Below are 21,374 nucleotides of genomic sequence, written 5' to 3'. Positions count from 1 at the left end.
TTAATATTGACAATCAGCATTTTCCTGTCAAATTCATGGGAGTCCTACACTGAAGGCCAGAAAAATAAGTAATTAATTTGACTAATCAATTAACAAGTATTCCTACAATAGAGATGGTCTTAATTATAAGAGAGAGAAAGGGAGCGATCTTAACACTGCTGCTATTAAAAAAAATTAAAAAGTTTAATCGGTTAAATTTGGTTGCGACGTCGGGTGACCGTCGGGTGAAAATTCAATGTAAATTCAACGTCTAATGTCAATGTTAAATTAATGTCCAATACCAACATCAGCTGATGTTGATATTTTGTTGTTTTTAGGTTGTGTAACCAAAATGCAATGTTAAGTCAACGTCAAATTGACATCAAATATTGACGTCAACCCGATTTTCATTCTTCAACCTGACGTTACATAGACGTCCGGTGCCTGCTGGGATTAGTCAGTATTAGCCTATTAGTGACACCTGGGCTGCGTTCAGCCCCGACAAAATCCTGGGTTTGGATGATCAAGCGGGCTGCAGAACAGTGAAGCACACTAGCTTTTGTCCGTATTCGCTTGTTCTGTATGTAGCTGATTTGCGGATAAATCAGCTAACGCATATTTAAGGTAACGGAATTCGTTATTTAACGCAGTTCAATCGCTTTAGATTGTAGTTGGTGTCAGTTCACCCTCAGATAAGTTAGGCGGCTAAGCTAACACAAAGTTTTCGCGGTTGTTCAGTTTGACATCTGATCACGCATGTTAATCAACACAAATCGGTGAAGATAGAACGCATACTTTACATCTCTTTTAAGTGTGTATTCAGTGTAATGGCCGAGAGACCAGAGGACCTCAATCTTCCCAATGCTGTCATCACGCGCATTATAAAGGAGGCGGTAAGTGGCATCGCCGCTAGTTATTTGATCCATACCAGAGACGGACAGTAACTAAGTACATTTACTTGAGTATTGTACTTAAGTATAGGAAGTTAATATTGTGGTATATATTAGACACGATATTGTCTGATTTTGCTAAATTGTGTACGTCAAAATATTACCTATAAAGCCACAGAAGAACTGTTGTGCGTCTCCTAATAAAACACAAAAGATGTTTGACTGAAGCAGCACTGCAGACCATTCTGTGTGTGACATCAAAGAACAGCGAGAGCGATTAGACAGCATTTTTTTTTTAATCTTTATTTTTATTTATTTATTTTTTTTGTTTTGATGTCAAATGGGTCTTGCTGTTTTGCTAAAGCAGTGTTGCTGTTGTAAAGTTGTACAGCTACAGTTGTGTTGCTGGGTTTTAAAGCAGGTTTGATTTAGTTTCTTCCTTATCACTCTGTATTTACAGGACTTCACTGTCCACTCTGTTCAAATGTGGATGAATGGCTACACTTAGATGTGTGCACACACACTGTCAGAGCTGTGAGATCACTACCATCCTGCTTTTGTGGGGGTGGGTAGGGGTGTTAAATAATTATTTATGTTTTGTTTTTAACATTCAATATTCCAGAGATACTACAAGCTAGTCAGTGTATTCAGCAGGTGTAATGTATTCTAAGTTGCTTCAGAAGTATTGCAAGTATTATGTACGACAATAAAACAGTACATTGACATAAAAAAGGAAATTTACTTTTGGTACTTAAGTACTTTTAAAAGCAAGTACTTCTGTACTTTTACTTAAGTAAAAATCTGTCTTTACAACTTTTACTTGTAATGGAGTAATGTTTGACCAGCAGTATCTGTACTTTCACTCAGGTAATGGAGTTGAGTACTTTGTCCGCCTCTGATCCATATAAATGAAAGCGTTACATAAATTGTCTCTTTCAGTCTATTATATTGTTTATTATACAAGTCTACCTGTTTTCCTCGTGTTTAGTTGCCGGATGGAGTTAACGTGTCCAAGGAAGCAAGAAGAGCGATATCTCAAGCAGCCAGTGTTTTCGTTCTCTATGCAACATCTTGGTTAGTAGGACGTTCTGTTTTGTACAAGAAACTCTATTCTGGCAACCTACCCAAATGTAATCTGTTTTGTTGACACCAGTGCAAACAATTTTGCTATGAAAGCAAAAAGGAAGACACTCAACGCTGGAGATGTGATGTCAGCTATGGAGGAGATGGAGTTTGAGCGCTTCTTGCAACCCCTGCGGGAAGCACTTGAAGGTAAATGCTGTATGAAGCACAGTTCAGGTCGAAAGCTGTATGACTTCATAAAAGCATCTGATTTATTCATGTGTATAACTGTTTTGTGCTGACATTTTGCTTTTTTTTAACAGCTTACAAGAAAGGTCAGAAAGGCAAGAAGGAGGCATCTGAACAAAAACGTAAGGACAAGGAGAAGAACAGCACAGATGAGAACGACAAGAGTAGAGATGAAGAGGACGAGCAAATGGATGAGCAGGAGGGAGAGAATGAAGGAGAGGAAGAGGATGTGGAGAACTGAGAGGAAACAGGATTGTATAATTGTTCAATCCGTCCTGGTTTCTATCAACTATGGCAAATGGTAGTTTCCACATTAATAGTGGCACAAAGACAAGCCTATGGTACTGAATGTTTTACTTTATGAAATTGAGCAACTGTGGCAACATTCCTGCGGAGCTCCTTTGAATACAGTGAAGTATATTTCAAGAGAAACTGTACAGTCTCTTCAAATTCACTTTAATCAGTTATATACACGACACAGTGGCCATAGGATTTTAAGCTAATAAATGTACGGTTACCCGGGTCAAGAAATGGGAAAAATTTTATAATTTAGGATGAGACCTAAAGGTGAGCAGCCTGAAGTACTCAAACATTTTGTAAACTAAGTTCAGCAAAATTGTGAATAGTGAAATTTTATACTATGCCAGTTTTTTTCCTTTTAAGTGTCAGACTTTTGTTCTACGGCAACATACCTAAGCTTACATACTTTTGTACTGAGTCTTTGAACAACTTGAGAATAATTCTAGTAGATGTTACCCATTTTTTCAAATAAATAATTTTAATGGATTCCTGTCATCAAACTATATGCTTAGTGTCTCATTGCAAAAAAAGCCAATATCTTCAGTTGAATGCCCTTTAATTGTGTAGTGCCAAAATATGGTAGCCACTAAATAGTACAATATAGTAATATATACACTTCTATAACCAATGAAGTTCTGCTGGTCTCCAGTTCAGTGGTTCAACCTCTTTGATGCAAAGGTCCCCCACATTGTCTTAGATGTGTCCTCTAGTATTTTTTCTGTAATTATGACAATGCTGCTTGTTTACAATCTTCAACAGAAATTGGGAAGGTTTAAGTTAACTTATGATCCTATGAAACATTCTTTTTCAAAGAAGAAATACAAATTCAGTTTACATCTTGATTTGGGTTTTCAGCATTTTAATTAAGCCTCCCGTTTCTGAGAACCACTGAAAGAAATCAAAACACTTGGACTTGTCATTTTAACAGTTTTATTTGGTCTTGAATCCTTACTCCTGCAAGAAAAAGAAAAAATTATAAAAGACCAGCAAGTGAATATCCATCCATCCATCCATCCATCCAGGTCTCCAGAGCATAATGGCACTTAATACTTACAGCTGGGCATTCAATTTTGCCACTGTTGATGTCATCAATGACATCATGGGGAGGGCGACCATCAATGGTGCAGCCCACAGACTGAGCTGTGCCTAGAATCTCTTTAATGGTACCTGAGAAACAGGACAAGATCAGTTTGTACGGTCATCTAAATAATTACTCAATCATACATGGTTGTAATTCATGTTCCAGGCTTTTTGGCACAGGGTTAACCACAGAGTTGAGTATTCCTGCTTCCTAGAACTGGGTTTTTATTAGCCTCCTCTGGACAGTACACAGTCCCTTTTACAGACTAGCACAGTGGCGGGAGGCTGATCAATAAATATTCCTCCCAGATGCATAAACTCTTAAACACGTACCACTAAGTTCCCTGGCAATAGAGCGTGGCCTCATGACACGGGCAACGCTGACGATCTCATCGAAAGTAACACTTCCAGAGTGCTTAACTACAAAAGAAAAGGGAAACATGATACGAACATCAGGACATATAGAATATGCTAGTCACAAATTAATAGCATGTACATTCCCTTTCAGAAGTTTGGGGTCGATGAGATTTAAATATTTTAAGCATAAGTCTCATGCTAAACTCCTGTAACAAATTTTGCTGTAACTTTGAAAAATTGAATGCATCCTGGCTGAATTAACTTAACGAAACATTAAGGACCTTATGTTTTGACCAAACAATTTAGCAGTTATTTGCATAACTTTGTGCAAGGCAAGTCCATTTTTTGTTGTTAAATGGTGTGCCATTTGTTTTCAACTTCTGTAAAATACTAAATGGTTTTTACGGTCACTTCTGATTAATTGAATGCATCCTGGCTAAATTAAAAAAAATTACGGACCACAAACTTCTGAACAGCAGTGTGCATCATACAACATTTTGGCCAACAAGAAATGGAATAGAACTTGTTCCAGTCCTTTCGGCACAGAGTCAGCCATTAAGTTGGTCAGCCCTGTTTCCTAGAGCTGGGTCACTATTAGCCTTCCTTTGGCAGTACACAGTCACTTTTAAAGACAAGCACAGTGGCGGGAGGCTTACAGTCAACCACAAAAGGCCAGAACACACAAAAGACATGATTCCTCCAACACAGAGTATCGAGGTGAGGTAAAAAGCTGCTTACTGTTCTTGACCTTCTTCCGGTCACGAGGAGGTTCCTTCAGTGCCTTGATGATGAGGGCAGAGGCTGATGGCACCACCTCAATCTGGATCAACAACAAAACCTGTAAGCATCTAAAGGCTAGATGACCTTAAGAGCCAATAGAGGCGGAAACACTTTGAAGGCTTACCGCTGCTTGTCTGTTCTGGATGGTCAGCTTCACAGTGATTCGCAGGCCCTTCCAGTCACCAGTGGCCTTTGCGATGTCATCACCCACCTTTTTAGGGGACTGAAGAAAAGAATAGAAAATGAAAAATGAGCACAGCATGGAACAGAGTCAATGTGCTGTGATGCAAGCGGTTTGTTCCAGGCCTTTCGGCACAGAGTTAGCAATCAGGTTGGGACTGCCCTGCTTCCAAAAGCCGGGTCACTATAAGCCTCCACTTTAAGTCGCTTTTACGGACTAGGACAGTGTCAGGGGGCTTAATTATGAAAGAGTATGGGATCAAACAATACAGACTCAACCAAGATGGCTATACTTACAAGACCCAAAGGTCCGATTTTGGGGGCCAGCGAGGAAGTGGCTCCAACCTCTCCACCTGTGCATCTCATGTACACTGGAAAAAGAAACAAGTTAGTGCTTTTACTAGAATTACTACACTTTAACCACAGAACCTGTGTATGCTGCAAGACATTACGGTGTGGTGTCTTTCTAAAAGTTTGGAGGGGGACTAAATGAACAAACTTATTCAGCATTGAGCATCATTCAAAGATCTTAATGCAACATCCTTGGAGGGTCACCTTAAAGTTGCTTTGCAAATAACTCTAAAATGACAAATAGATGGTCATACCTGGCTGATGCGAAACAGGCAGGCCTGTGCAGCATTACATCAAATCTATTTTTATAGCATGTTCTAGTTGGGGTCGAGATTAAAACCCTATTATCGCACACATGCGAAGAGGCACCACCATACTAACAGACAAATATCCAATCAGACATCACACGGTGGGCCTATGATTTCCGCGATGCGAAAAACTCAAACGGAATCCTGTCATAAAACTGAGGTTACAGCGTACGGCGCAAAGTCACGAAAATTACCATTTGGATTAACAAATTAAAAGCAGGTCAGTACACTTATTAAAATGCGATATGTTCTAGTATCTGTAAATATTAGGCCGCAAAAAGACTTGAATATAAAGCCTGTATGTTCCGCGTGTCTCTGTGAATGAATGGCCCAGACGCGCCATCGTCAAATCAAACTTACAGGGCTAACTTCGTTTTAACGTAACAGGTCTTAATGATATTACTACAAAAATTAAAACATTTAAGGTATATTTACCAGAAAAAAATGCCAGAAACGATTTAGCAGAAAACCGTAAATGCACAGTATTACTGAAAAAAAGGATACTCAAAATCAGACGCTTTTAAACGACAAATGAAACCATTAAAATGCAACCCAGAAAAATGGAACAGAATTTAGTAAAAATAAAGCTGAATTTGAAAGAAAAAAACATTACAGGGTCTTTGTTAAACAAGAAATCTGTTAATTTGTGCAAGTTTCATGATTAATTAGACCAGCTTTTTGATTAATAAAATGTAACGGGGGGGGGGGGGGAATGACGTTTTTTCATCCCAAATGAAAAAACCTCATTTGGGAAAAAATTTAAAACTAACTTCACAAGAGGCCCTACAATCACACGGATGGCAAAAAGGGTTCCTTACTCGGTTCCCAGCCTAACCCCAAGCTATGCACTATTACCATAGTTTTTGTAGTGAGAAACTTCTAAAACGTTACAACTCTCCTAAAGTTGAACTGGTTTGAATCTCTAGTCTGGATGGGTAAAAACATGCTACTCTCCTAAAGTTGAACTGGTTTGAATCTCTAGTCTGGATGGGTAAAAACATGCTACTCTGACGTTGCTGGTCACTTTTGCTCACGTTGTGCTAAAACTTTAGTTTCCAACTACACACATACTGACATTACATGGCATGCAATTCCGTTTTCCTGCAAAACCCGTTCAGCCCAAAAGCGAGCAAACACATTACACAGAGAGTAGGGCGCTACAGCTCCGCGAGGTTACAGCAGCACGTGAAGGCGCACGCTCTTCCGGTGTGCTGTGAAACTACAGCAAGCCCGTGTTTCATACTCAAAACATCAAACCGAATCGTTCAAAGCGCCACATGCACGGAGAAGCTGCAGAAAGCATCCCTAAAGATACTGGACAGCGTTCAACATCCACGCCCCTAAGTTAAACTACAAATATTATTGCATGTACACATTCAGCTTAAAGTGGCTCAACTAACCTATACCGTTAATTTTTTTGTAGTTTTACCTTTCTACTCATTTATTAGTCCCAGCACGCAGACAAGGCCGCTCAGACCTAATCAGAAATCCATCAAACGGTTACCGTATTCCAGACATACCGATTTTAATCTCGGTGGGGTCGAATTTAGGAGGCATGGTGTATCAGATAAAGTCGAGCTCAGTTCGAGTTGAATTGGTGAGGATGTCGGATGAACCCGGATTCGGGACGACCGAGAAATGTTGCACCTTCACCACCACAGCGAAAATGAGAAAGGCCGATAAAGTATGGCGCCACCTATATAAAGGTCACGAAGTATCGCGAGAACTAAACAACCTTTCACACTGCGGCGAGCCGTCACGTCATTCACAACGTCAGATAAGTTGTTCCTGGTGTGCGTGCGCGCGCTGCCAGAGAGGGAGTATACTAGGTAACACGGATACATGGTTGATATTGAAACATTTCAAGGAGCCCATGTTTTGAAAAAATAATTTAGCTTGTTTAGCGTTTAATCGCATACATTCGTCTTTTCGCGTAAGGTATGTACATTTATTTATATAGCACGATATTTGGCTTCAAAACCGGGTTTCAGTATCCATGAAAGTCTAATGAAAAATAACGTGCATTTGTATAGTGCTATGAATATCGAGTCATTATAATTTGTAATATAACAAATGTTTGTTTGTGTGTTTCTTGTCGTACTTGACTTTGTTCACGCGGTCCTACTCTGTTTCTGTTTCTGTTTCTTTGGGATTGTCAACACCACAGTCAGTCAAGTCTCACACTAACATCCAGTGGCTTTTGTGGATGTTGTGGGGTTTTGACTAGACAAACAAAATCTCACTGGCTTCAGGATGTTTCTGTTCTCCAAAAAGAAGAAACCTAGTGAGGATTCCATAAAACGCCTGGAGTACCAGCTGTGCTTGGTGAGTTTCTAGTGTAAGTGGCTCTTTTTTTAGCAGCATGTCTACTGTCATATTGCACTGCATCAAATCTTAACACACATGCTTATGGTTTGTGCAGGCCAAAGAAGCAGGTGCTGATGATATTCTGGACATTTCTGCCTGTGAGCTTACAGAGGTGAATTACAGAAGTCCTAAAATCATTATTTACATATTGGTGAAATGCTCATTTAAGACAGAGGATGAATTATTGCTAGATATCTGAGATTCCTTCCATATCGCAACAGTTGTTACACAATGCTTGTCTGCAGGTTCCCTCCAGTACCTTCTCCATATGTAAAGTCCTCCAGAAGAAAGTGAGTCTATTTACTGCAGTGTTTTTTTCTTCTTCTGAACTTTTGGTGGTCAGACGGAATAGATCTTTCACAGCACTTTCCACTTTAACTGCAGGTCTTCATTCTTCATGGAAATGGCCTGAGGTCACTTGTTCCTAAAGGTTGCTGCATTGGTGCCTTAGCAACTTTAAAGGTGAGAGAATTTGATTGATGACGACAGTGCCAAGCAAATAACCATTTTACACTTCTGTCCAGTGACAACATCTCTGTGTGTCAATTCTTAAGGTGTTGGACCTGCATGAAAATAAGCTCACATCACTTCCTGATGACATTGGGCAGCTTTTGTCCTTACAGGTATATTTATTGTATATGAACAAAGCTGATGTGAATTGATGTTTCTTACGTGGCATTTGAAAACAGAATACTGTTATTGATGCTGATTCGTAAAAGACCTGTTGAAATAATTTGGCATATATCACTATGTAGCGCTAGGTAGGTTATATGTCAACAGTTTGGGGTCACAAAAAAAAAATTTCAGCAAGGGTGCATTCATTTGATCAAAAGTGATAGTAAAGACCTCTAGTAAAAAGCAATACAACTTTCTATTCCTCAAAGAATACTGAAAAAATGTATCATGGTTTTACAGGAATATTAAGCAGCGCAACTGTTTTGAACATTGACAATAATAAGACATGTTCCTTGAGCACCAAATCAGCATAGAATGATTAGAGAAGGATCATGTGATACTGAAAACTGAGTCGTTGAAAAATGTTTAAAAAACCAACTTTGTCATCACAGTAATAAATTACTTTTTAAAAATATATTATGATAGAAAGCAGTTGTTTTATAATATTTCACAATATTACTGTTTTACTGTAGTGTTTTATTAAATACAGCCTTGGTGAGTATACGAAACTTCCATCAAAAACAATAAAAAAATAAATCCTCTAGAGCAAGGAACAATTTTCTTTAAATCATTTTTAATTGATAATTAGTATCCTATTTATTGCTTACATACAACCTTGATTTCTTCTCTAAGGTGCTGAATGTAGAGAAGAATCGCATAAAACAGCTGCCGGACTCTATAGGGGATCTACGGCATCTACAGACACTTAATGTGAAAGGTTTGTTTTGTGCTTTTTAAAAATGTTTTTGCGCTCAAAAAAGTATTCATTAATATCCATTTTTTAGCATCTTCATTAGAGCACTGCAGTAGATTCCAGGTAGTTATTAACCTGTTTCAGAGAGATTTTGTTCTGTTAAAGAGTTTATTTTAGGCCTTTTAGGCACTATTTTACATCAAATTAAATGGTGAAAAAGCCTAAACCATTTAAATTAACAAAATGTTTTGATGGGTATAGAGAACAGCCTTACTGTCATTCCTGTGTCTGTGGGACGCATGAGCAGCCTGCGTACACTGGACATAAGTGAGAACAGCATTAGAGAATTACCTAAAGAACTGGCCAGTGTTCGCACTTTGGAAGTGAGTATTTTAAATCTTATGCCTGTTTAAGATAAAGATGTTGGAGCATATTTATACAAGCTCAAATGGCAATGTGACCCCTGCAAAGACATTGTCATGTCTGTATGTGTGTATGTGGTGTGGCAGAGCCTGATCCTAGACGCACAGGTTATGAGCTATCCACCTGCGTCAGTGTGCACCACCGGCACAGAGGAAGTTCAGTGCTACCTCTGCTCAGGTACAGATCTGCTTTCAAAGACACTGAGCAATGTTTTACACAATATTCTGTAATTGCAGACTGATAAATACAGATTTTGTACAATACAGCTTATGCACAAGATCTGGTTAAATATTATTGTAACCATGTGTGACGGTAGAAGGCCATTCTGTGAAGCTGGTTTGTTTAGTCATTTCATAATTCATTTTAATGGGATTTAGAGATGGGTCTGGAGTATTGCCCTCCATCTCAGTATCTCCTGACTGTGCTGGAGCATGATGGAGGGAAGCAGGAGGTGGACTGTGTTGATGGTGAGGAGAAAGCCTGGCAGGTCAGTCATCACTATTTATCAACCATTTCAAACAGTGCCCAAAAATATTGTGTAGCCATTTGATCTGTGAATGTAACATTTTCTATCCGACACTGCAGAGCAAATTCATGGACTATGAGAAAAGAAAGGTATGTTTAATTTGGTTTCTTTTTGTTATTGTTGGATCATCCAGTGTAGTATTTATCTCATTCTCTCTGTTTCTCCACTAGGAGCAGAAACAGCTGGAAAAGTTGATCTTTGAGAAAGATTTTGAAGAGAAACAGAGAGAGCACACTCAGCTCTTCCTCCTCAACAACTCCCGCAAAGAGGATGTCTTGCTGTCTGTCAAACTGGTAAACATTTTGATTGTAGAATTACAAAAACAATCTGTTGTACAATATGTTTTTTTTCGCCCCCGAAAGAAGTCAGTCTGGTCAATGCTGCATTTATTTGATTATAATATATTTAAATATAGTAAAACAATTATATTGTAAAATATTAACATTTTAAATAACTTTTTTTTTTTGTATTTTAATAGAAAGTCTTCAGTGTTCCATGATCCTTCAGAAATAATTCTAAATTGCTGATTTGGTGCTCAAGAATAATTGCTTATTATTATCACTGTTGAAAACAGTTGTGCTGTTATAATATTTATAATAATAATAATAATAATATAATATTTTTGTGGAAACTGTGAGACTATTTTCCGGATTCTTTGATGAAAATAAAAATTTTTTTTAATTTGAAATAGAAACCTTTTGTAACATTATAAATGTCTTTACTGCCACTTTTGATCATTGTAATGTGTCCTTGCTGAAGTAAAGTATTAGTTTAAAAAAGTATTTTGAACAGTAGCGTAAATTAAGCACTGTAGGCTGTACAGTAGGTTGTACAGTTACTATGCTTATCTAGCTAATAAAAGCACATTTTCATTTACCATGGCCATTTATTATCAGAAAGACATGTCTCTGTGCTTTTCTGTCTCTCAGGAGCAGCAACGGTTGGAGTTAGGTGTGTCTCAGCAGCAGAAGGCCCAGGAAACAGAGAGGCTGAAAATACTGGATAAAGTACATCTGGCAGAGAGCAATATCATGAGTCGCATCTCTGACCTCCTGCTTGATAACAAACGGTGAGGGTACGGTGTGAACCACTTTTGAAATACCTTGCTTTTTCAGTAGCTATCATTATCACTTTAATTATGCTAAGCCCATTAGTATTGTGTAGTTGAAGTGTCGTTATTTATTGTGCATCTGTGCTCATTTGGTTATAGCCAGGCAAAGTGTGCCGAGTTTCTGCAAGCTCTGGAGGAAGACCGGTGAGTGGAAATTACGCATGGGTCGAACTCTCTAATGGAATATGGGCTCCTGCCATCAATGCAGCTCTTGCTAAGTGAATTTCTTTCTGTCTAATGGCGCCACTTAAGAAATCCTTAGCCCAGATTTAGTGCAAGCAAGTACTGAGCTGTTTGGACAGTGCTACTGCTGTGGTGCTGCTACAGCACACAGAGCTTTTGGCCCATTAAAGTTCAGTGTTTACTGTTACATTCATGTATTTTTGGAGATGTCAGAAAGACCTGGAGTGCTGCTTTAAGTTGTGGTTTCACAAACACTGCAGCGGGGTGTTAGTTGTTTGTAAGGTATACATTACCGTTCAGAAGTTTGGGGTTGTTAAGATTTTTTAAATATTTTTGAAAGAAGTCTCATACGTTCACCAAAACCACATTATTTGATCAAAAATACAGAAGTATTATGAAATTATTTTAAATAGATTTTTTGTAACATAATAAATGTTTTTGCTGTCACTTTTGAACTATGTAATGCATCCTAGCTGAAAAAGTAATGATATAATAATAATAAAATAAAATAAAAAGTAATAGTAATAATCATTTGATAAAAAAAAAAATATTACTGACCCAAAACATTTGAACTGTAGTGTATATAGATGTTACAAACAAAATGGTGAAATCTGGACTTACCTTGATGCTTTTTCTGTTTGAGTAGAGAAACAGTTATGAATGTGTTTGTTTTTTTTTTGTTTTTTTTAGTATACGAATGGAACACCTTACTGCCATCACACAAGACGAAGCCAACTCTCTTAGGAAGAAGGAAGTGGCAAGTGAGTTTTAGAAATTACATTTATCATTAAAATTATAATTTTATACAAGCTGATCAAGACAAGTTGATGAGTTTGGAACTCATGCCCCCCCTTTTTATCAGTAAAAACGAAAGTCTCAAAAGCCCAAATGAATCATATTTAAAAGAAACTCGGCTATTTGCAGTGGTACTGAAGAAGACTACATGTTTGCAGGTGCCATGCAGAGGATGCTGTCAGAGAGCTACTCTTTAAGGTTACTACAGGAGGCCAGGGAAGCCAAGACACAGATTCTGGTGTCTGAGACCTGCAGGAGGTGCTAAAAAATTTATGAGTATTCATTTTCATTCAGCAATGAGTAAACAGTCCTATTTTTTCTTGTGTACTAATTTCTCTTTTTTCCCCTTCATTTAGTTTGGACTATATGGATAAGAAGTTTGACCAAGTGTTGTCCCTGCAGCAGCTAGACAAAAGCAAAGCCATTAGTCAGATCCTTCAAGAGGTAACTATTTAAATCACTAACATGCAATGTACATAAATTAAAAACTAGTATTAAAAACGAGTTTGCACTCCATCTGTCCATTCACTCCACAGGCAAAATATATTAATGAACTATAGCATATACAGCTGGTGCATTGTTGGTGTAGTACGTCTAGAATGATTAACCCTAATTGGCTCTTTGTCTGCAGGAGGAAATGCAGAAGGCCGCCTTTGAAACCCTCCAACTCCAGAAGGACAGTGTGCATGCTTATATCCGTAATCAGGTATGCTTATTAAAGTTTCCTTTAGGATAGAAGAGGCAATAAGACCCCACAGATACAGTGATTTATATCATACTACTGGTTGATTGAAGGAGTTTCAACTTTATCAGCACTGTCATTTATTAACATATACACTACCATTCAGAAGTTTGGAGTTAATGGTTTTTTAAGAAATCTCTTATGCTCACTAAGGCTGCATTTATTTGATTAAAATGCTGTAAAATAGTAATACAGTTTAAAATAACTGTTTGCTGTTTTAATGTATTTAAAAATGTCATTATTTCTGTGTTACAAAGAATTTTCCGCAGCCATTACTCCAGGCTTCTGTGTCACATGGTTCATAAGAAATCATTCTAATATGCTGATTTGGTGCTCAAGAAACATTTCCTATTATCAATGTTGAAAATTGTGATGCTTCTTATTTTTGTTGTAAAGAAAAACATTTATTTGAAATAAAACATATTTGTAATGTTCTAAATTTAAATGTTACGGTGAATTTTGATACATTTGAAGTGTCCTTGCTGAAAAAATGTATTCATTTCTTAGAAAAATAGTTATTGGCCTCAAACTTGGTAGTATAATCATTAACAAAGTTATTCAGTGGGTATTTTGTAGTCGGTTAGAGTAAGCAATGTTTCAGATGGTCTTGTGTAGTCATTCTAGTCATTAAAAGCTTTTTTTTGGGTTTCAGTCAGCCCATGCTTCTCACATCCCACCTTTCATTGGATGCAGAACCCAAAAGGTGGCTGTTTTATCATGTCTCCATGGGGCCATTCACACCCCTACTGTATGCTTGTATCCATAGATTAAACTCATAGAGGCAGAGTTAATGCAGCTGACAAAGCTGGAGGTTAAGAGGAGGAATTTGGACACTGAGAACCTGCAGGTACGTAGCAGCAGTAGATGATGTGGGTGGTTTCCTGTCAGTGCTTCATCATGCTGTGGAGTGTAGAGCAGAGTAATGAGTCTGTCATCGCACATCACTTCTCTTGCTTGTTTTTACATCTCTCTTTCTCTCTCAGATTACTTGGTCATTTCATCCCATTTCTGTTTTATATATCATGCTCCCACCACCTCTATGAGTTATCATAGCATTCTGGGAGTATGAATCCTTTGTGTGTGTGTGTGTGTGTGTGTGTGTGTGTGTGTGAGATAGGAGGTGCTGGCTGACCAGAGGACTGTTCTTACTGACCTGCTGCAGCAGTTACTCAAACAAAAGGACCAAAGGGAGGAGGAGCTCAGGATGGTTTTGGTGAGTGATTCTGTACCAACTTCCTTGATTTCTCAAAAGAGTCAGAGGAAATTGGATCAGTTCACTGAAACATTTCACATGCTTCAGTCATTGTTGGAAAAATCACATTTAGGTCATGTAGATATTGTCTGAAATTATCGTTGTAAATTTGGTGTAAATGTGAATGGAAAAATATCATCATAATGCACATATTAAAGGGGTCATATGATGCTATTTTCAAAGCTCATTATGTTGTGTATTGGGTGTAAGAGAATATGTTAGCATGCTTTAATGTTCAAAAAATGCATTCATTTTCACGTACTGTTCATTATTGCAGATCCTCTATGCACAATCTTTCTAAAACGCATTGATTTCTACAAAGCCTCTCCTTCGAAAAGCGCAGTGTGCTCTGATTTGCTACTTGAGCGTCCAGTGTGAAGCAGAACACGTAGTGAATCATGTTTGTCATCTTTTCGCCACCAGTTATAAGCAGAGAACAGAGGATACTACGTTTGTAAACATAAATCCATCTCTGTCTGCAATTGTGGTCGTAGGAAGGACAAATAATATGTGTTACTCTACACTTTACCAAACTCTGCATTTAAACAGTCAATAGCAAATTATAAAACTCACTTATGGACTCTGATTCAGAAGCTCCAGATTGTCCTAGCAAAGTTGGAATTGCCCCATTTTTTTAGAAAGAGCCTTTCTGCACAGCCGGCCTTGTACTCTCCTAGGTTCAGGAAACTTTGCTGCACACACTCGAATATTTTGGCTTGTACTCTTCTGGAACAGTGTTGTGAATAAATGTTAACCACTGACTCCTAAATGCGTCCACTTTCAAAAGGCCAAAAAAAGTGTTTTTGCTGTCGCATAGAAACACAAAGCATCTCCACAACATGGTGGCAACAACACTACTGCGATTCCTCAAACTACGCCTTCATTCGTTGCGTATCCATTTGAGTGGCATTATGCAAATATTTCCACATAGTGACGTAGATATGTGAGGGAGAATTCAATCGAGGCGTTTTCGGGCGGTCTGGATCAGCCTTCTCTTTTAGATAGAAAAATTCCTTTTGTGGGAGACTTTAAGCTTTGTAACTTTGCAGATTTTATACATGCACAAACATCTACAAAACACACTAAAGAAAAATTAAAACATGAAAAGGCATCATATGACCCCTTTAATATCAAAAGAATACATGTTATTTAGCCTTTAAAATTACTTTTTATTTAATAGTTAAACACATTTATTTATATAGTTCCGTTCTCATTTTATTTTATTGCCATGCATTGTGTTTTGCTGCTTAATTTCTGTAATTCGTTAGACATATTATTATCTGAAAAATACACATTAAATCTAACAGCCTTTAAAAAACAGACCAGTTTGAAAAACCCTGCATTATACCTCACTGATGTGGAAAAAATTACTTCAAATTCTGGCATGGTAGTCTCCACCAAGCAAACAAGCAAGCAACATAGTATTGAATTTGCATAGGACTTTGATAAAAACTACAGATGCTTATGTATGATTCTTGTAATTTGTAAGCTATGGTGCTGAGGATTTTTTGTTTTTTTGCTCTTCAGGTGGAGATGGACCAGAAAAGTGAATCCAATCAGCAGAACTACTGGATGATCCAATATCAGAGGCTCCTGGATGCCAAACCTCTGTCTCTGCGGATGCAGGTTAGAGCAGCTCTCCTACAGGTCTAAAGATCCTGGGTTTAAATCACAAAATCAGACACTCTGCTGACCTCTCCTTTCTCCACAGGAGGCAGCTGTGGATGGGGATCTGGGGAATCTGCTGTGTAAACTCTCTGCTCAGCACTACCTGCCAGTCATAGCTCACCACAGAATCACTGCTGAGGCCTTGCGACACATGACCACCAAAGACCTTAGGAAGGTCTGTCACCATTCCTTCTGTGTTTTACCACACAGAAGTTTTATAGTAGTATTTAAGTGTGTCTCTAAGAATTTGTCATCACAGGTTTATGTCCATTAAAATCATTTCTGTTTTATTACAGTTGGGGATTAATGAGGTTGGCGTACAGAAAGCTCTTCTCCACTGGGCCAGAGAACGCACTCTGTCTGACCGTAAGAGCATATATTTTCAATCAAGGACATAATTAGTAGACATTTGTGAATTCTGCTCAGTGTTGTTTTAAGTTGTGATTGAGGGTATCAAAACATGTTTGTCCCTTCAGCATTTCCTAAAACTGCAAAAGAGAAGCAGGAAGCTGGTCCATCCACTCCAAGTGCCCCACTTCAACAGCAGCTCACTCCTCCACTGACCCCCAACACCCCCCTCACCCCCACTGCCCCAAGTCCTGATAGATTTAGCAGTTCCGAGTGTGTGGTGTGCATGGAACATGAGGTAAGGCAAAAGATTATTACAATTCTCAATTCAATTTGAAAATATTTTTAAAAGAACGTTTGTTTGAAATAGAAATTCTTTGTAACAATGTAAGAGTTTTGCTTTCAGCAGCTTTGAAAGAAACCATAATTTCCTCTCCTGTTCTGTGTCACAGTCACAGGTGATCTTCCTGCCGTGTGGGCATGTATGCTGTTGTCAGACTTGCAGCAATGCCCTGCAGTCCTGCCCTCTGTGCCGTGGCTCTATATCTCAGCGCGTCCGTCTTTACCACGGCTGAAGATGGAGAGCGTCCTTCCATGGTCAGCATCATACGTCATGTGTCGTTGTTGTTCCTTCCTCCCATTTGCTGCATGAAATCATAGTATGTGAACCTTCAAGCACTTTAGAACATACTGGATTTTTTCTTCCACTCCCACTTCAACTACTAGCCAATCAAAAAGGAACTTATACAGCAAGATCCAAGCTTCCAATGGGAAGTTTTATTGTTCATCATAATCTAGTCACTTTCCAAGAAATTAAAAGCAAGAAAGTATTTATAACTCAAATCTAATAGGATGACTGTTGTGAGCTTTAGTATCGCCCTTGATGTACCTACTCTAAGCACTTGTGACCCACTACATTTTAAATATCTGCATGTTCTCTATAGTAAAGCTAAATCTTCATTCACTCACCACAGTCCGCCTTATGCCCTGCCCTCCATGTTATTCTAGCGTCATCGTAGTACAGTAAGATCAAATTTATCACCATTCAGGGATGTTCACACCAAGGGTGATAACTGTAATTATAAAGTTTTAATCATCATTCTAATTTTATGAGAATTGGGTTATCACTCCACAGCTATAATGATAACATCACAGAGGAACTATATAATTAGAATCATTATCACAACAATTTTTTCCAACTGATGAATGCCAATCAGAATCTGCCTGACTTGAGCATTTAAAGTGGAAGCTGACAACGTAGCGCACACTTATAATAAACAGAACGTTGCTGTCCGTTGGTGTGATTGCTAATACAGTTATGATTATAGTTATTCTTATCCTTACTGTTCTCTGTGTGAATGGGCCTTTACCCTGCAGTTCCAGTAGAGAGTATTTTAATACTTCAACCAATTGTTAAAGTCATTTTTTATTTAAATTTTTAGTGTAAGATTTAAATTTTCAGTTTAAATGTGACTCTTTGAATAAATTTTAATTTACAGAACAGAGCCTTATAAAGACTTCAACATTGAAATATTTTGAACTGACTTTGCAACACAGCATAATCGGAAATTATAGGTTGAAGCTGAAACCTTTCTGAAGGCACTGTACTTGCTGTATAATGCTCCAAACACTCATCCTAACAAATGCATGGTCAGTCCTTTTACACTGTCGACTGTCCAGTTTCAGCAACTTCAAATATTGCACACACGCGATAGTGTTTCCTAAATCTGTGTACTTCTGTGAACCTCTCTTCGTCCAAGTGCTCTTATATGCAAGTCTGCTTCTCACTGAACATGCACAGAATGAAAAAAGAACTTAATCTGTCTGTAAATAAAACAATATTCATTTAATTTCTTATTTCAAGAAAGGAGCTTTAAGTGTTTATCAGCATGATAAATCACATCACAAACTTTTAATCCGAGTGCTTTGTGTGATAGTTATGCTTTATGGATCAGACTGGACAAATAATATTTTATTTGCTGTGGATCTGTAATTTAAGAAAGAAAAAAAATGATGAAAGCATCACAATGCTTAGTAGAATGTGTAAAAGGAGTTACTGTAGTATAAACTACCTTCTGATGGCAGGTTATTATTAACTTATATACACACCGTAGTCCTGCTCTTATTTTATGTCATAAGAACTGATAAAGAACTGGTGTTCCTGTGGCTCAGTGGTAGAGCAGTGCAAAATGTCATGGGTTCGATTCCCAGGGAACACACATACTGGTAAAAATGTATAGCCTGAATGCACTGTAAGTTGCTTTGGATAAAGCGTCTGCTAAATGCATAAATTATAAAGTTTCTGGTCATTTTATACAACACAAATTACACTTTATCTGTGATGACAAAGTGAGATTGAATCTATGTTACATTAATTTACAATATATGTGCTGCCATTTCATGGTTTCATTTGTTGTCTATATATTCAAAATAAAATTTAAATTTTTTTTAGGTTTTATAATTGTACCCAGCCAACCACATCCATTAAAGTGCTGCCTATTCATTTTTAAGTGTTGTCACACCTGTCAGGCCTCTGCTAAATAAACCTGCTAGACAATATGCTCTAGTGTCCTTTTATAATTAAAAGGTGTATTTTTGCAACAGCATGACTGTCTAGATACATTTATTTATATATAAAATATCATAATTGTTAGTTAACAATTGTTAGATTTTCCATTTACTTATTACTCCTTGCCTAGTGTCATTTTTATTTACATGTTCAATAAATCAATATTAGTCCACAATTCCAGATATGTCTGAAATGTCAAGCCCAGAAAGTTGATTAGATTAGTCTTGATTTTGCAATATTTTATTAGGGATGGCACAATATCATTTTTTCAGAAACGATCCCGATCCGATACCAAAAGTTCTGAGTATCGGACTATACCGATCTGATACCAGCATTTTTTTTTTTCTATACCTCAGTGTGTGTTGACCTGATCATCACTCTTTTGTGTATTACACACAATCTACTAAATATAGACAACTTAATTATAAAGAAAAATAACAAATAAAAAAAATATAATCTATGAGAAAAATTACTTTTTAAAAAATTAAAAAATTACTTACATTATAAACTAGGTTAGTGGATAATTCAGCAGCAAAAGTTACTCTACAAAAATGATGAGTTCACAATAATTTAATAAAATCTAAACATTTTGAGAAAAAAACATTATTTAGTGGGGGGAAAAATAAAAGTAAATAGGTGTAATCTGGTAAAATGTTACACATTGCTCTTTGTATTGTAATATACATTTAATGAAAAACAAGTAAATATAAATATATGCAATAAAATAAATACATTTCTTTTAAATTTATAGCACAGTAATATGGCAGCAACATATGATAGATAAGACAGAACAAGAAAGGCTATTAACAATCTTTCATTGCGCAAAAGTATTATAACATGAAAGGCACCAATACAGAGCGGCACGAAGCGCTTACACTCATCCCGTGCGCAGAATGATGCACTTGAAGCAACACGGAGTCACAGCACACAGCGCTCCGCATAGAAAAGTTCAAAGATACTGATGCATAGTGTATTAAAGTGGTCATATGATGCAATTTCAATTTTTCCTTTCTTGTTTGAAGCTTTTGGTGCATAAAGAAGATCTGTAAAGTTGTAAAGACTAAAGTCTCAAATCCAAAGAGATATTCTTTATAAAAGTTAAGAGCCAACCACACCTACCTAAAACGCATCGTTCTAACACGCCCCCACATGTCTACGTCACGATGTGGGAAGATTTGCATAACGCCGCCCAAATGTTCATGCAAAGAAAGAAGGCGTAACTTTTATTCTCGCTGTAGTATTGTTGCCGCCGCCGCCATGTCGTGAAGGCGCTGTGTGTTTCGTTGTGAAAGCGAAACTACTTTGTTTGGCCTTCCAAAAGAGGACGATATCCGCTTCGTCATGCCTAGAGCTGATCTGTGCTGGTCGCTGAGGAAATACATCAACTTCGCGCTGTGGATCGCCGGATCGGCTTTCACCGTGGACGAAGCGGAGTCCAGCCCTTGGTCATCACATGTGGTTGCAAGCCCACCGGCCGCTCCTTCGCTATAAACTCCTCCGTTCTCAAGCCCGCCGGCCTCCGCTCACTCAAGGCTGCCGGCCTCCGCTCCCTCTAGCCCACCGTGTGTTTTGTTGTGAAAGCAAAACTTAATTTGTTTGGTCTTCCAAAAGAGGACATGACTAGAAATCAGTGGTTAAGTTGTAAATGTTCTTTTTAGCAACATCATATGACCCCTTTAAATCTGTGCGTTAGTTTATTGAGCCTTTTCTTTTAACAGTTTTAAATTTCAGTTACTGTGCACGTGAAGAACAATTCATAGTGCTCTGTATGCCAGTGTTGTGATCTCTAACAGACACCCGGTAGAAAGTAACATGATTTAGAATTAGCTATAAACTCCAGCAAGATAAAGTCATTTTATGCAAAACCACTGATGTTTATCTACAGATCAAGTATAATAATAGGAACATTGTATCATTCTGGAGAGAGTTTCGTCGTCTTGACTGTCGTAACTGAACGCGGCGCGCAGCTTGAATGCTGAATGGAGGATGACTGACAGCCGCAGCGGAGAGAAGGGTTTACGTGAACTTGAATTTAAAGGGGTCATATGATGAGATTTAAATTTTTCCTTTCTCTTTGGAGTGTTACAATCTCTTGGTGCATAAAGAAGATCTGTAAAGTTGCAAACACTAAAGTCTCAAATCCAAAGAAATATTCTTTATAAAAGAGTCAACCACGCCTACCTAAAACGCATCGTTCTAACACGCCCCCACATACAGTACCTACGTCCCGATGTGGGAAGATTTGCATAACGCCGCCCAAATGTTCACGCAAAGAAAGGCGGCGTAACTTTTATTCTCGCTGTAGTATTGTTGCCGCTGCCGCCATGTCGTGAAGGCGCTGGTGTTTTGTTGTGAAAGCGAAACTACTTTGTTTGGTCTTCCAAAAGAGGACACGACTAGAAATCAGTGGTTAAGTTGTATTTACAACACTGTTCCAGAACAGTTTAACCCAAATATTCAGATGTGTGCAGCGCATTTTATGGAG

At 37.9% G+C, this 21,374-nt stretch overlaps 3 protein-coding genes across 5 annotated transcripts; 2 read left to right on the top strand and 1 right to left on the bottom strand.

Moving 5' to 3' along the window:
- Window positions 1-493: 493 nt before the first annotated feature.
- Window positions 494-2,558, top strand: LOC107587393 (DNA polymerase epsilon subunit 3-like). 2 transcript variants are annotated; one of them, XM_016275181.1, is made up of 5 exons: window positions 494-603; window positions 792-872; window positions 1,858-1,943; window positions 2,023-2,141; window positions 2,255-2,421. In XM_016275181.1, the coding sequence occupies exons 2-5, from the start codon at window positions 807-809 to the stop codon at window positions 2,419-2,421; spliced, it is 438 nt and encodes a 145-aa protein (XP_016130667.1). In that variant the 5' UTR covers window positions 494-603; window positions 792-806. The 2 variants fall into 2 exon arrangements, with proteins under 2 accessions (XP_016130667.1, XP_016130668.1); XM_016275182.1 differs by lacking the exon at window positions 494-603 and having other exon boundaries at window positions 807-872; window positions 2,255-2,558.
- Window positions 2,559-3,396: 838 nt separating this feature from the next.
- LOC107587392 (60S ribosomal protein L12-like) lies at window positions 3,397-7,224 on the bottom strand. Of its 2 annotated transcripts, none has more exons than XM_016275179.1 (7): window positions 7,057-7,224; window positions 5,175-5,248; window positions 4,822-4,920; window positions 4,656-4,737; window positions 3,894-3,980; window positions 3,535-3,647; window positions 3,397-3,434 (listed from the first exon to the last, which is right to left on the bottom strand). In XM_016275179.1, exons 1-7 carry the CDS (start codon window positions 7,091-7,093, stop codon window positions 3,429-3,431), a joined length of 498 nt encoding a protein of 165 aa, XP_016130665.1. In that variant the 5' UTR covers window positions 7,094-7,224; the 3' UTR covers window positions 3,397-3,428. The 2 variants fall into 2 exon arrangements, with proteins under 2 accessions (XP_016130665.1, XP_016130666.1); XM_016275180.1 differs by lacking the exon at window positions 7,057-7,224 and adding an exon at window positions 6,966-7,050.
- A 123-nt stretch (window positions 7,225-7,347) lies between these two features.
- LOC107587365 (E3 ubiquitin-protein ligase LRSAM1-like) lies at window positions 7,348-18,542 on the top strand. Its single transcript, XM_016275135.1, has 25 exons — window positions 7,348-7,474; window positions 7,704-7,861; window positions 7,959-8,015; window positions 8,149-8,193; window positions 8,288-8,365; window positions 8,458-8,526; window positions 9,212-9,296; window positions 9,534-9,655; window positions 9,782-9,872; window positions 10,073-10,182; window positions 10,281-10,310; window positions 10,392-10,514; window positions 11,151-11,290; window positions 11,432-11,476; window positions 12,206-12,276; window positions 12,469-12,568; window positions 12,667-12,754; window positions 12,942-13,016; window positions 13,819-13,899; window positions 14,170-14,265; window positions 15,832-15,930; window positions 16,016-16,147; window positions 16,269-16,338; window positions 16,449-16,618; window positions 16,773-18,542. Exons 2-25 carry the CDS (start codon window positions 7,790-7,792, stop codon window positions 16,893-16,895), a joined length of 2,172 nt encoding a protein of 723 aa, XP_016130621.1. The 5' UTR covers window positions 7,348-7,474; window positions 7,704-7,789; the 3' UTR covers window positions 16,896-18,542.
- The last annotated feature ends 2,832 nt before the right edge of the window (window positions 18,543-21,374 follow it).

Source organism: Sinocyclocheilus grahami, unplaced genomic scaffold, assembly GCF_001515645.1.
Source record: "Sinocyclocheilus grahami isolate Dianchi unplaced genomic scaffold, SAMN03320097.WGS_v1.1 scaffold92.1, whole genome shotgun sequence".
NCBI classification, from domain to species: Eukaryota; Metazoa; Chordata; class Actinopteri; order Cypriniformes; family Cyprinidae; genus Sinocyclocheilus; species Sinocyclocheilus grahami.
This window is presented reverse-complemented; position numbering and strand designations above follow the sequence as displayed.

What these genes read in the sequence shown, in the direction of transcription:
- LOC107587393 (XM_016275182.1), top strand. Translation starts at nt 807, where the DNA reads ATGGCCGAGAGACCAGAGGACCTCAATCTTCCCAATGCTGTCATCACG. An exon ending in CGCGCATTATAAAGGAGGCG is followed by an intron (nt 873 to 1,857) that starts GTAAGTGGCATC and finishes CCTCGTGTTTAG; the next exon opens with TTGCCGGATGGAGTTAACGT. An exon ending in CCTGCGGGAAGCACTTGAAG is followed by an intron (nt 2,142 to 2,254) that starts GTAAATGCTGTA and finishes TTTTTTTAACAG; the next exon opens with CTTACAAGAAAGGTCAGAAA.
- LOC107587365 (XM_016275135.1), top strand. Translation starts at nt 7,790, where the DNA reads ATGTTTCTGTTCTCCAAAAAGAAGAAACCTAGTGAGGATTCCATAAAA. An exon ending in TCTTGCTGTCTGTCAAACTG is followed by an intron (nt 10,515 to 11,150) that starts GTAAACATTTTG and finishes TCTGTCTCTCAG; the next exon opens with GAGCAGCAACGGTTGGAGTT. An exon ending in AGGAGCTCAGGATGGTTTTG is followed by an intron (nt 14,266 to 15,831) that starts GTGAGTGATTCT and finishes TTTGCTCTTCAG; the next exon opens with GTGGAGATGGACCAGAAAAG.
- LOC107587392 (XM_016275179.1), bottom strand. Translation starts at nt 7,093, where the DNA reads ATGCCTCCTAAATTCGACCCCACCGAGATTAAAATCG. An exon ending in CCGGAAGAAGGTCAAGAACA is followed by an intron (nt 3,981 to 4,655) that starts GTAAGCAGCTTT and finishes TTTCTTTTGTAG; the next exon opens with TTAAGCACTCTGGAAGTGTT. An exon ending in TATTGCCAGGGAACTTAGTG is followed by an intron (nt 3,648 to 3,893) that starts GTACGTGTTTAA and finishes CCTGTTTCTCAG; the next exon opens with GTACCATTAAAGAGATTCTA.